This window comes from Python bivittatus, unplaced genomic scaffold (genome assembly GCF_059951505.1).
Source record: "Python bivittatus isolate LINGU-HERP-01145 unplaced genomic scaffold, Pbiv_v1 ctg000480_np1212, whole genome shotgun sequence".
Taxonomy (NCBI): Eukaryota; Metazoa; Chordata; class Lepidosauria; order Squamata; family Pythonidae; genus Python; species Python bivittatus.
The window spans coordinates 60,564,328-60,577,153 of NW_028277075.1; the positions used below are offsets into that span (position 1 = coordinate 60,564,328).

Consider the following 12,826-nt stretch of genomic DNA (forward strand, 5'->3'; position numbering starts at 1 on the left):
ACCTTTAACACCATCAAACAACAACATCTGCCTATCCCATGTCCTTGGGAAGGACTTGATAGGTGGATAAAAATGCCAAATCCAGTCTAAACATCTGGCTGACTGTGTGACCTACCATAGTAATAATATACTTCAAGACCATTGGCACTGACAAAATCATCGTCAGTCAATTGCAAAAGGCAGCTTTACTTGGAACATCTTTTATCCTGCGATGATCCCTTTACCACCATCAACAACAGCATTCATCAATGATAACTACAATAATATTTCAAGTCCCATTATAGCACACCATATCTATGTGGCTGTTAGTTGAGGGATCAGGAAGAACTGAAAGCCAACCTTTTGATTTCTACAGCTTTCTGATACAATTTTATATTGGTACAGAGTAGGGATGAGGACTAATGGGTATAATTCAATTTCTTTGTTAAAATGTTTATTACTTGTGTTTTAGTGACACACCTAGATAATGGTAATACATGCAGAAAGGCCATCTTCATGAATTAAGGAACTAGATTTTTAAGTATTCTGCCCTAATCTATTCAGAGCACTGAAAGTAATAATTAGGACTTTGAATTGAGTCTAGAACCAGCTGGAAGTCGGTGAAACTGGTTTTAAAAAACAGTTTTTTTCTTATTGGATATAAAGTTGTAAGAGTGATGATATTTTACTTACTGGTCACATTATCCAGATACATTACATATTCTCCACTTATCACCTCACCCCATAAAAGGCACCATATTGATAACAGCCTGCTGTAACTCTGTGTTTGTGTGTGTGTGTGTGTGTGGGGGAAGCTCTGTTAACGCATCTTCATGTAGTATATTGTGGTCCATTAACCTGCACGTATATTATAATGTGATAAACCAGGGATGTTTTATAATTTGAACATTCCATACCAATTCAATCAGATGGCAAAGTATTTGGAATAAATCCACCACTGTATATAATCTATGGCTAGAAAGTGTTCTTCAGTAAATTTTAAAAACTCTTTCATTAGTTTATAAATGTTAAGAAAAATCTCCCCATTTGCTTTTAAAATGAAGCGCCTTAGTATGTATAAATAACATTAAAAAATTCGGGATTTTAAGAAATTATACCTATCTATATAAAACATCTCTTAAAACTACTGTAAGTTTTATGTACGCTAAAGTGGCCTCACTTACAGTTTCTTATGCTAGAAGTCAGCAGTATGCATGCATCTGGGACCGTAGAAGTCACTATACTCCAAACTGAATTGCATAATAGTATTTAATAGCTGAAGTTACACTAAATTAGACAGAACCCCAAAGAGCGATCCCTGTTAGGTAAAAAAGTGTCCTGCTTTTCTCCTCCCACCATGGCACATTCATATAGACACCAAAACAACAAACTACTAGAAAACGAGTACTCCGAGCAAATCAATGTGCAGATCAGTGAATATCCAATCTGTGCCTGAACCATACACATTCATATTTTATTCTGTTCCATGTAGCTTATCAGCAAGTTTTCTTTTCTTTTTTAGGAGTCAGTTGTAAAGATTTGGTATTCATTATTGTAATGTACCTATTTTTGTATGAAATAATGACAGGGGATAGTGGAGACAACAGCTAGTGGAATTCCTATGTGGAGGAAATAAAACATTAAAACAAACTGTGACTGGATTCCTTTAAATCTCTGCTGATGCACACATCTGATTTCCCTGTTCTCTCTGCTCACAGGACAGCGTTCTAAGGATAAATATAATTATATAACCATCACACAACCATTTCATTTAAAAATGTCAGGAGTTAAGTTCACCCGGTTATCTTAAAAAGGCAATCTGTATAACTAACAAACCAGACACAATTGGAAATTGTAAGCATTATCCAGCCGAACTTCTGCTTATTTCAGAGATGAAGGTAATGAATTCTCCCATTATCCCATCAACAGTACTTCACATGAAACGTGGTCCCTGTAGCAAACTTTACAAAGCGAATAACAATCCTTTATGTTCCAAGTAACCCAGTTTGGACCTAGGACTCTTAGCTAGTCTAACATTCAACACACATAGCTCCTGAATGTAAGTGCTTTGAACAATATAGAATTACAGTACATGTAACATGGAATGTCAAAGCTTATTCACACAAAGATTTCCATATAGAAAAGTCACATAGCAACTTCATTTTGTTTGAGATGAAATAGTCTTTTCTGCAGCTTACCCAGGTCAAATCGTCATTATAAAAGATATTATCACTTTTCTAGGAAAATCACGATAGTTAATCCAAGAGCACAATTCATGGTAAATTGTTTGAGCCAAATAAAAATAGCAAAAGGATTGTACACAGCAAGTGCACAGCTATGCAACTCCTACACATTCCTCATCCCAACTATTGATAAAACAAGCTTTTGTTTTCCAATTTGTTGCCCAGTTCTTCATTACTGCTACTAGTTTTATTTCCCCCCAGTTTTAATTAAGCACACAGTTAGGTTTATACTTATAACCTCATTGAACATCATTATTGCCCTGTTTTGTTAGACTAACAAAACAGGGCAATAATGATGTTCAATGAGGTAGAATTTTCTGTATAATATGCAGGAAAACTGTTTGCAGAAGGGATGCTGGAGAATGGCACACTCTTGTCATTCTCTGTCCTTAAATGCTGATGCATACTATTCTTCTCCATTTGATTTTATGTGTAGCACAAAGTTTCTCTCAGAGTCAAAATGGAAAAGCAGAAAGGGAAGTACAAGCTGCAGGAAGTTCTGAGAAGTATAACCAAACAATGGCCAAGTCCAAGCGTGTGTAACATTCTTTGAAGTACAAAGAACTTTGAACTATTTCGTTTGCCAGAAAGCCCTCTGAAGTGATTACAGAAAATTGCATACGCAGTTCTTGATTGATAGCAAGGTAACTGAATTACGTATAAAACACTGCCCAGTTTGTGGTGACGCTTTGAAATCTAAAGCTATAAATACATCAAGAGTGTCTGGTGACATCACTGTAAGCCACAACACACACTATGATTACTGGACCTCTAAACTTGTACAGGAACTTTTATTATTTATTTTAGTAACTGGAGTAGTGGTCATGTCCTGCTTGTAGATGTCCCAGAGATATCCGGTTTACCACTGCAGGAAGCAGGATGCTGTACCCGATGGACCTTTGATTTGATGAAATAGGGTCCTTCTTATATTCTTAAATAAATATTTATGAAAGAAGTGCCTAACCATACTATAAAAATATTAAACTTAGACTGTAAATATACTGTGAGAGTCTTCCCCAACCTCTTGCTCTCAAGAAGTATTAAATTCAAGCGGGACATTCTGAAGTTACTGTCTAATATATCTGAAATGTTGCTCTCTAAATTGGAGGAGCTGCTCTATGCTGAATATTCTGACAGATTTCTGAGTTCTTTGTTCCCTGCTTCTTGATGCTCCTCTCTTTCAAGCATTTGGCAAATCTAATACACGAAAGGGAACATTTCAGTGTTAAAATATTGATATGGTTTGCTTATGGAGTGGCTGTATGACTTGATAATTGTCTTTGGAAAGAATCTATGTGTGCCTGATAATTGGAAGAATGCCATTATTGCTCCATTACAGAGACAGAATGTTAACAAGAGTGAGTGCAAAACTACAGAACGATTAATTTATCAAGTGCATGGCTGAATTCTGATCAAAAGCATGTAAGACATGACTATGAAAAAACTTTGGGAAATATAGCACAACTTTATTCAAAGCAGGAAATGTGCAGAACAGATATTTGAACTTTAGCAAGGCCTTAGCATTGTTATGTGAATGTGAGAAAGTTTAATGTACATTTGATGATTTATAGAAAGCATATGATAAATAGGCTTGAAATATGAAATATTTTGCATGAATACAGACTTGACGGATGTTTAGTGAATGATATGAGGGAAGTAAAACATACGTGACAACAAATGGAATGCTTAAGGAATGGTTCAACTTTTTAACAAGGACCAAGACAAGGAGGTGTGATGTTCATGACCTTTTAATGCATTTATATATAAATGTATAAAGAAAGCTTGTCTTGATTTTAGAGATAGGTTAGTTGGGGATATGAATGCATGTGAACTTTTTATGCAGACAGTGTTGTGTTGCTTGTTAAGAATCTGAAAGATTTCTAGAAGTATTGGATTGATTGTCTGATACAACAAGGAGTAGGGATCTAAACATTAATGTATCAAAGGCGAAGGCAATTGTTTTGATAGGGAATTGAGTGAATAGTTTCAAGTTATGTATGAATAGCAAAAAAATGAAGCAAGCAGGTGAATTTTTGTGCTTTGGTACAATTTGTACTAAAGATGGGAAAATAGAGAAATTGTACACAAGTACCAATAGAGAGATAGTAGGTAGCATGTGGTCTTTGGTAAAGAATGAATGTTTGTTGAAAGAAGTGAAAAAACTTTGTTATATGAACTGAAGATTAGGTATGTCTGGAGAGATATAACAGTTAAATGCAATGGAAAAACAAGAAGAAAGATGCTCAAAACTGAAAGAGTGCAGATTAAAAATGGACTGAATGCAGAAGTGAATGACCAGTACAAAAGAAGTAGAGTGGCTTGGGAGTATAGAGAGAATCAGGAAGGATTGAGTTGCAAGACAAATATGAAGGTACCCTGAATGGATTCAGAGGAAAGTGAAAGAAAGGTGTGGCTGGATAGAACTGATGAGCAATTCAACAAGAGAAAGATGAAAAGTTCAAAGAAGAACAGACAATGTGTGAATTGATGCAGGTGCTTAATGGAAGCAATGACAGCGCAGTATGGAGAGGCACAGTGAATGGTGTTGGTGTAAACTGGATTTAGTTCAATTTCCTTTTCTTTTCCTTTATTTGCCGCCTTTAATTATTCCGATTCCTTTTTATTTTTTTCTGTGCTTTGCATAACGTTGCTTATCCCAAAAAGGAGTAGCATGGTAGATAGATATTTATATGTGTAAGATGACTCTGTGGAATTCCACAGCTCCCTGAGTACTTAAGTCACTCTTTCTGATTACAGATAGGTCTGCATTTTGTGAATCAGATGTGGAAAACTATTTTCTGTTAGTCATTAGAGAAGAGTTTTTTTAATAATCTTTTACCAGTTCCAAAGTTCCATTTCCTAGTTGTACTGATTGCACAGCTTTACATGATTAATGACTATGACTGCAAACAGCTCAGCTGAATTTTCATTAGAAAGATGGAAAGCATCCTGATGTGAAGCAACCTGAAATGTTCCTGCATAAATTTTATTTTGCTCAATTAAATCAATGAAACAGTTGCTGTTTGGTATTTGTGTAGGAAGGGACTTGATGAAGTAGGTCTTTTAATAGAGCTGATGGTATGGCTCTTCTTCCCAATTCTTCATCTGCTGAAGCCATATAGAAGGAAATAAATCACTCTACTGGTCCTGATAAGACCAACTTCATTTCGTTCCCCAGTAAATTGAAGCATTCTCTAAGGCTGCAACTGTAGAGAGATGGATGGCTAAACAAATTGCTCTGTTGAGTCTTCCTCTCTCTATGCAGTTTCCAATCAATGATGATTATATTATTATTAGTCAATTTTATTAATTTAGCATTATTATTATAAAAGCTGCTTTGTAATTTCAAGAATGAAAGCCTAAATGCCCTGTTTTCTTTTTTCCATTGTCAACCCTTTTCCCTTTTGTGTTATCTTTTAGATTTTAAACCTATTGTAATGATTATTTTATTTTTAGTGGCTTTTTGCAAGGTGCTTTGGGAGCCTTTATTGTTGAGGAGCATGGCAAAATGCTTAAATAATAATTGCTATTATTATTATTATTATTTAATAATTGCTATTATTATTTTATTTAAATGTATTGGCTGCCCAACTCCAATGACTCTGTAATATATTATGTAATATATTATTACATAATGCCACATTCACATTTTAGTTTAGTTTAACCAACTCAAGCATGTTTTAACTCAGTTGTCACATTACTGTTGTGGCAAATGATTTTTGCCACCAAATTTCTCTTTGGGGCTAGGGTAGACTCTATATTGCATTGATAATGTATGGAAGCTTCAAGCTTCACTTTGTTAAATACCCTAAGCCAAATCAATAACCTCTGTGGAGATGTGGCACTAAAGGCGGAAGTAATCACTTGATGTACCCAAGAAATATAGCTGAAGCTTCTGTAAATTATCAAATATGACCTCTATTTGTGTGTGTGTGGTTTCAGCTACAACCTTATCACAATCACAGCAGCAAAGTGGTGTGCTTATTTCTGCTTAATTATTAAACAGCATACATTTATTTGTGATGTATTTATAAGATCTTTATCAGAATAAGGCCTCCTACAGTCTTTGCTGAAAACTTTCTCTAGCCATGATTTGTGGATGCCCTGAGTCCCTAGGAGCATTAGGAAATAATCAAATACAAAATCGTACTTCCTGAGAACTATAGCTTGCTTTTAAAAAAGAGCAATGTTTTCAGCCCTTTTGGCTGGGAAGATGTGTTTAAAGGTTTATAGAAAATGCCTTGTTGAAATTTTAGAATCTAGGGAGAAAAGCTGAGTAAAACCTCTATTATGTCCCAGGGCAATTGTCTCTTTCTAGACTAGCAAAATTGGGGGGAAAGGGGATATGAAAAAAAGAAAGGATATGCAATAGAAATAATATAAATGCTAAAATCTATACCATAGACCCTACTTTTCTTAAACTAGTACTTATTTGTTTTTTCACTCACTGATTCATGCTCGGATAGGTTCATTCACTGATTCCTTGCTTGTTTGCTTGCAATAAATATGGTTCTATCTATACTACTTAATTCCAGGGTAAACAATATTATAAAAAATTCAGGACAATATACTTGTATTCCCAAGTAATGTTAATTTTGACTTCTGTATATGAATACAGTATAAAAGGCTCCCCCCACCTCAAGAGCAGCATATTACTCCGTATTCATGGAAAAGCAACCTATTGAATTTCCAAATCTGTCCAATTGGAATAAGCTCTGGAAATTCCATGAAGAAGACGTTGAGCCTGCTGGCTCTCAGAATGGCTTTCCCATGAGTGTTGGTGAGAAAGGTGGCAGAAATCGTCCAGTGTACTAGCAAACTTCTATCTGAGCTTCTTATCAGGACCTCGGCTAGTTTGAGATAGAAACAAGGTTAAGGTAGAGTTCTAATCTCTAGGTCCACTACATCAGCCTGACAATACACAGTTCAGAATGAAGACATATGAGAATGTTTGCATTGGAAGGAGACAGAGATAAAAAAGGGGAAAGGTCAAGTCCATTAGTAGAAAATAACATTTTAATTCAGGCTGCATTTCAGAAGCTCAGCGTGTTCCCATTGCATCCACAACTGACTAACTTGCTGATAAACAGCCACCCTGTTGAAGAACAGAGAGAATGGTAGGTGTAGCTCACCCACTGGAAAATGGATTTGCCCGCCCTTTCCTTTTTTAAGCCTTCAAAGAAACAAGGACCAAAACAGGGAGTCAAAAAGGGGTTCATTTAGAAAAATAACAACTCGCCTGAAATTTCTTCTTTGCCACAAAATACTGCATTCGACGTATCACTTTAATGGCAGAGCGGTGATGTTCTTTCAGACTGTAAGAAAAAAAACAGAAGGGTTACAAGGGCAAAGCTAAGCAATCCACAAGTTATCTACTATTTATGCTACAACTGGATACCTTTCACAATATTAAGTCATGAGAAATGTATAAAATCTTGGCCCACTTATCTTCCCTGCTCTTTTTCAAGTTACCATCGGTTGCATTGAAAGGGCAGGGATTTTAGATTTCTCTGTTAGCCGAGGCTAATGCGTGGGCTGCAGCCACGCTACTATTCTGTTCATGACGCATTAGATAAATATCTGAAAAGCTCTTAAGAAAAGGAAACACTGATTTAACTGGAATCGCAATACATCACAAACTGAGAATATAAAACCAGCTATTAGAAGAAAGTTAGACATATATCAGCACAGTACCAGGAAAATAAAAAGTATACTTGGAGAACATGCCATTACCACTAATCCCAGCTGGACTACTAGAACAATTAATTTAGAATATTGGTTTAAAAGGGATGCCTCCATTTTGTGCCACATGCCAACCTGCTCCAGTCCTCAAGTAAATGATTGTTTAGCACCAGGTATGGAATCATATTATATATATATATATATATATATATATATATATATATATATATATATATATAAATCCCTATCATACCTGTTCTAACAAAAGGGAACTGTCTTTGCACAGCCCTCCAATATGCATTTTGCTGGATGTGTGTCAAGTAAGACTGTCCCATTCATTCAAGGTAATAATCTTAGCTTCACTAAAGTCAATTTGATACTGATGAAAGATGAGAGAAAGGCAACGGTGTTCCTACCTATTAAAGAGACCAAATCACAGCAGCAGCCCTGTAAATGTACTCAGCTCTGTTACTGAGTAAGGCTAGCCAAGTAACATTCAAATGAGTTGAAGGAATACTCTACCTAACTCAATGTTAGTTTGAGCAACTCTCCTCTTCCCCCTCCCTTTTTACTGGCTAAGCTTTAACTCCTGCTCCAGAAATGTCCACCAGCTTTGCCCATTGCAAATGCTTTTTCCGTATCTGTTCCTTTATCATACTTGCAAGTCCCCAGATGCCCCCCACTGCATCTGCCAACCCCTAAGGAGTCTAGTCTTTTCACCATTAGGATGACTTGGAGTTCTGTTAATGGAGGGATTCCACCTAAACAATGGGGGCTCGACCAAAGTGAGTGTCCAGGTAAATAGCTCCCTACAAAATAATCCATTTAAAATATTATCAGAGGTAATATTTTAAATAAATATTTAAATAAAGTGGATTTGAATGCAAGCAGAGGTTATTTGGGCATAGCTGCTAAAGAAAAGATACTCTGATTATTTATATACTCATAGCACCCAAGCAAAGTTTTAACACTCTGAACGCAACAATTAGCATTTTTCAACTAAAACAGACCGCATGCATGCAAGCTGTTTGCTTATGCATTTGAACAATGAGCCCCAGACAAAAACAATGCAATGCTTAGAAACAATGGAAATATAACTTAGAAAAAGGTCATGTTTATTTATTATTTTAATATTTCTCATACATATATTTGTGCTTATATAGTATACATACGTAAGTAATTCAATGGCATCAAACAGATTTTGAAAAATACTTAGAAAACTACAGTAAAATAAGAAATTTCATATTTTTTTTTATTCCTACTGCATAAAATAAATTTGTCACACCTATGCTAAAGGCAGGGCATTCCAAATACTTTGCTTAAAGTTTGAATTTCCTGCCTTTGAATGATCTTAATTATTGTCTGGATGGCATGCGATAATTTTATAGATCATATTCTCTGCAGTTACATTTTTATTAAATAGTTCTGATTTAGTTTGGTTGCTTTTTCTTTTGTGCTTGTATGTAGGTCTGCATTTATGCGTGTAAGTACATATTTTATTTGTCATTTGGAAACGAACACAGGGATTTTTATAAAAGGAAAATATTTCAGAAAGTTATTTAATATTCCTATAAACAACATAATTTGTCACAAGAAATGATTGAATCTATTTTGTTACTTTTGGCTTAGAGAAATATTCTAAAGCTGTATAATTATCAACAAATGCAAATACTTGCCACAACTGTTTGCAAATTAGTCCATTTAAAGATAATACATTATTTTAACCACTTTAATAGAGGAACGAATAAAGCGAATTGTATTTATTAAATAATGTAATGCTATACCTTTCTTAACTGCTGAAACAGAAAAATTTTAAAAAATCCAGAATTATAAGAAGTCAATGCATGAAGAAGAAAAACAAATTAAACTTATGCAGAAAACCTAAAATTTAAACATATGTATTCAATATTCTTACCCAGAAAGAGATTTGTATAAATAAAGATAATCTATAGAAAAAACTTTGAAATACTGATCTGACTTCTATAAAACTACCTTAATTGTAGGATTCTTTGAAGTGTTTTGCTGTGCTGTTAACTTTGAGATCATGCAATTTTCAATTTTTTTAATACTTCAGTTCCCATCCCTAATATACTTTAGTTTGCATTAAGAAATCCAATAACAGAAATAGAATTTATTTCTAATGTTGTAACAATTGATAAATGTTAGGAAAAATAAATAGTAAATCAGTAAGAGGATTAATTATTGAAGGTCACTGAGTGATGTCTTGACTTGTTCATAAACTTACGACTAAAATGAATAACTTATGAGGCATTATCACGGAGATAATTTGAGTCTAACACTCAAGTTTTTTGCAAAATTTCCACAAAATTAAATATTAATTAGGTCTCCCTATCTCAGATTATTTAATAGGGGAAGACTGAACCAACAGACATCTCTTTAGTTTAAAAGAGGAATAATTGTGACAACACTGAGCTTAAGTTACTTTACTACTGGAAAAGCTGCAGCTGCAGGGTATTTTCTTGAGTCAAGCAGACATACACAAACATAAAGTAGGAGGTTAAAAGTGGCTTTGTTTCTTCTTCTCTTTAAAATGGCACATATATATTTATATTTGTATGCATTTATCCTTCATTCTTGAGTGAATGGAGTTGATCTATACCACCTGGATTCTTTATGCAACACACTGCAGGTTTGCGAAGGATAAAATGTAATGCCTAGAAGATAAATTAATAAATAAAATATAGAGAAAAATAAGGATTAGAAGTTGATGGAAGTCAGTGAAGTCAGTACCATCAGCTAGTAGGCTCCACTGTATATTTAATCACTGTTGGTTACTTCATTGTTCTGAAATATAGGCAAATATTGAGTTTTCTTCTTTAAAAAGAATCAAGGAAACCTATATATTTATCTATTACATAGTAGTAAAACTCCATTTTTTTAAAGGCATGTTTTCTCCACACCTTTATTTCAGTGTTGCTATTTCTAGAAAGATAAATGACTCCCTTTAAAATAATTGAAAATTACTATAAGATTTCAGCTTCCAAAGAACAACCTTTCCTCTTAAATTAGAATGTGCAAGACAAATTCAACAAGACTACAGTGGATAATATTTATACATTCAAATCAACTAAAGAAGCTCTATTTACCAATTCCCTGCTCATTTTTGCCCAATAGAAAACATAACAAAATTAAAACAACCCTTCTCAATACAATGCAAATTAATATTAAAAAATTAAATAGAATCCAGAGTAAATACATCCTCAATAATGTCTAAAACAGCAGCAGTTCTTATTTGCTTCCATGAGGATACAAGCACAGAATTGTTGAAAAGCAGTCTATTTTAAAATAGAGCATAATCTGCTATTCAGCCTGTTCTTTCACCAAGTTTTATTTAAGCAGTTTATCTTATTGAGATTAGGATCTCTTTTATAAAGAAATACCTGGTAAAAGCAGGCCTCTGGTTTTGAATGTCAGGCTATATTTCAGTGAAGGAGGGGGGGAAAGGGCTTTTAATAGCAGAATGCTTTCTCAACGTAATCTTTATCAGGCAACTGGAGAACTAATGCCAACACATTAGAGATAATTCCTCTAGCACTATGGATGATCCAAAGACAGCTTGTTTATTGTCTTGAAGGCTCCCATCCTATTATCCAGAGTTTTTATCTTGGCTTTTCAGTTAGGCCTCCTTCAACATGATGTATTGAAAGATACAGAGGATATGCGTGGTTTTTAAAAACGTTATGGCATGCAAATGCATGCAGCTGGAACCCAATAGCCCTTTAAGGAGGCAAACCTGTAAGTCAAGGGCATTACTGGAACAAGAGGAGTGCAGGTAGGGAAAAAAATTATGCTCAGCATTTGCTGTTCCCCATCACTCCAGCTCTGGTAAGGTTTTCCTCTGGGGGGTGGAGGAGAGATGACAGCTGTACATGTTTGCAGTTAGGAAGCTGTTTGGACCGTCCTAAACATTATGATATAAAACATTTTTTAAAATCATGACTAAACATTAGTGCTTGAATTCTCAACCTTGACACAATCTTGAATTGTACTGGTGCCTGAAACCTGTTTTGATAACTGAGGACCAGTTGATTATTTGAATCAAGGAAGAGATTTTTATAAGGCATTTCTATGTGCTTACATCACTTCTGATACATGAATCAGCTTTATTTGGTCATGCTCAATGAATAAACCCTGATTAGGATATGGAAGGGAGGCCATCTTTAAAATGGGCAGATTTGTTTATAGCTGCTTAATCAGCATTTTGTTAACGAAGGGACTGCAGTACCTGTAACATACATTGACTTTATTTATTTACTTATCTGAAATGACCTTATACTAGTGGTTTATAGAACATTTTATTGTGTGACTGATAACTACTAATCAAGCAAGCATGAGTCAAAAAACTAAGCTTTGAGAAGTCTGGAGTCTGACAGTGATCCTTCATACCATCAGTTCCAAATGCCTTCACCCCAAATTGTGCAAGAAACATTCCAAATGATCCATGGGACTTACATTTCCTTCATTCTCCTGCACACTCCTTTGACCTCTTCAAACAACAATTATTATTTATGTGCTTTCCAAAGTGTGGTATAAAACTAAACAAGAAACTCACAATAATTACAAATCAATCAAATTAAATTAGCTCAGAACCCAGTAAACAAATATTAACACTAAAATAAATAATACAATACAGTTAAAAACAATGCTCTAGAATAGGACTTAATGTTCAATAATTAAAAAACAGGTGTTAACCTGAAATTGTCAACTAAATAAGAGTAGAGTGGAAGAACACGATCTTATGCTGTCTCAGTAATCAAATAAAAAGATCTTTAACCCCTTTTTAAAGGCCATCACATTTCCACAAAGACTAATGGAAAAAAGATCTGATTCCCAAGTCATGGGGGCAGGTCTCTAAGGACCTGGAACCTGGAGACTGTGACCCTGGAGCAAGAAACTGAAAG

General features: G+C 34.7%; 1 protein-coding gene across 3 annotated transcripts in view; it reads right to left on the bottom strand.

Moving 5' to 3' along the window:
* Positions 1–12,826, bottom strand: part of KCNQ1 (potassium voltage-gated channel subfamily Q member 1) — a 382,970-nt gene that overhangs the window by 116,577 nt on the left and 253,567 nt on the right. For all 3 annotated transcript variants that reach the window (XM_025176966.2, XM_025176962.2, XM_088146049.1), the window contains one exon: positions 7,462–7,537. In XM_025176966.2, coding sequence (XP_025032734.1) covers positions 7,462–7,537 — 76 coding nt within the window. The remainder of the gene's footprint in view (positions 1–7,461; positions 7,538–12,826) is intronic.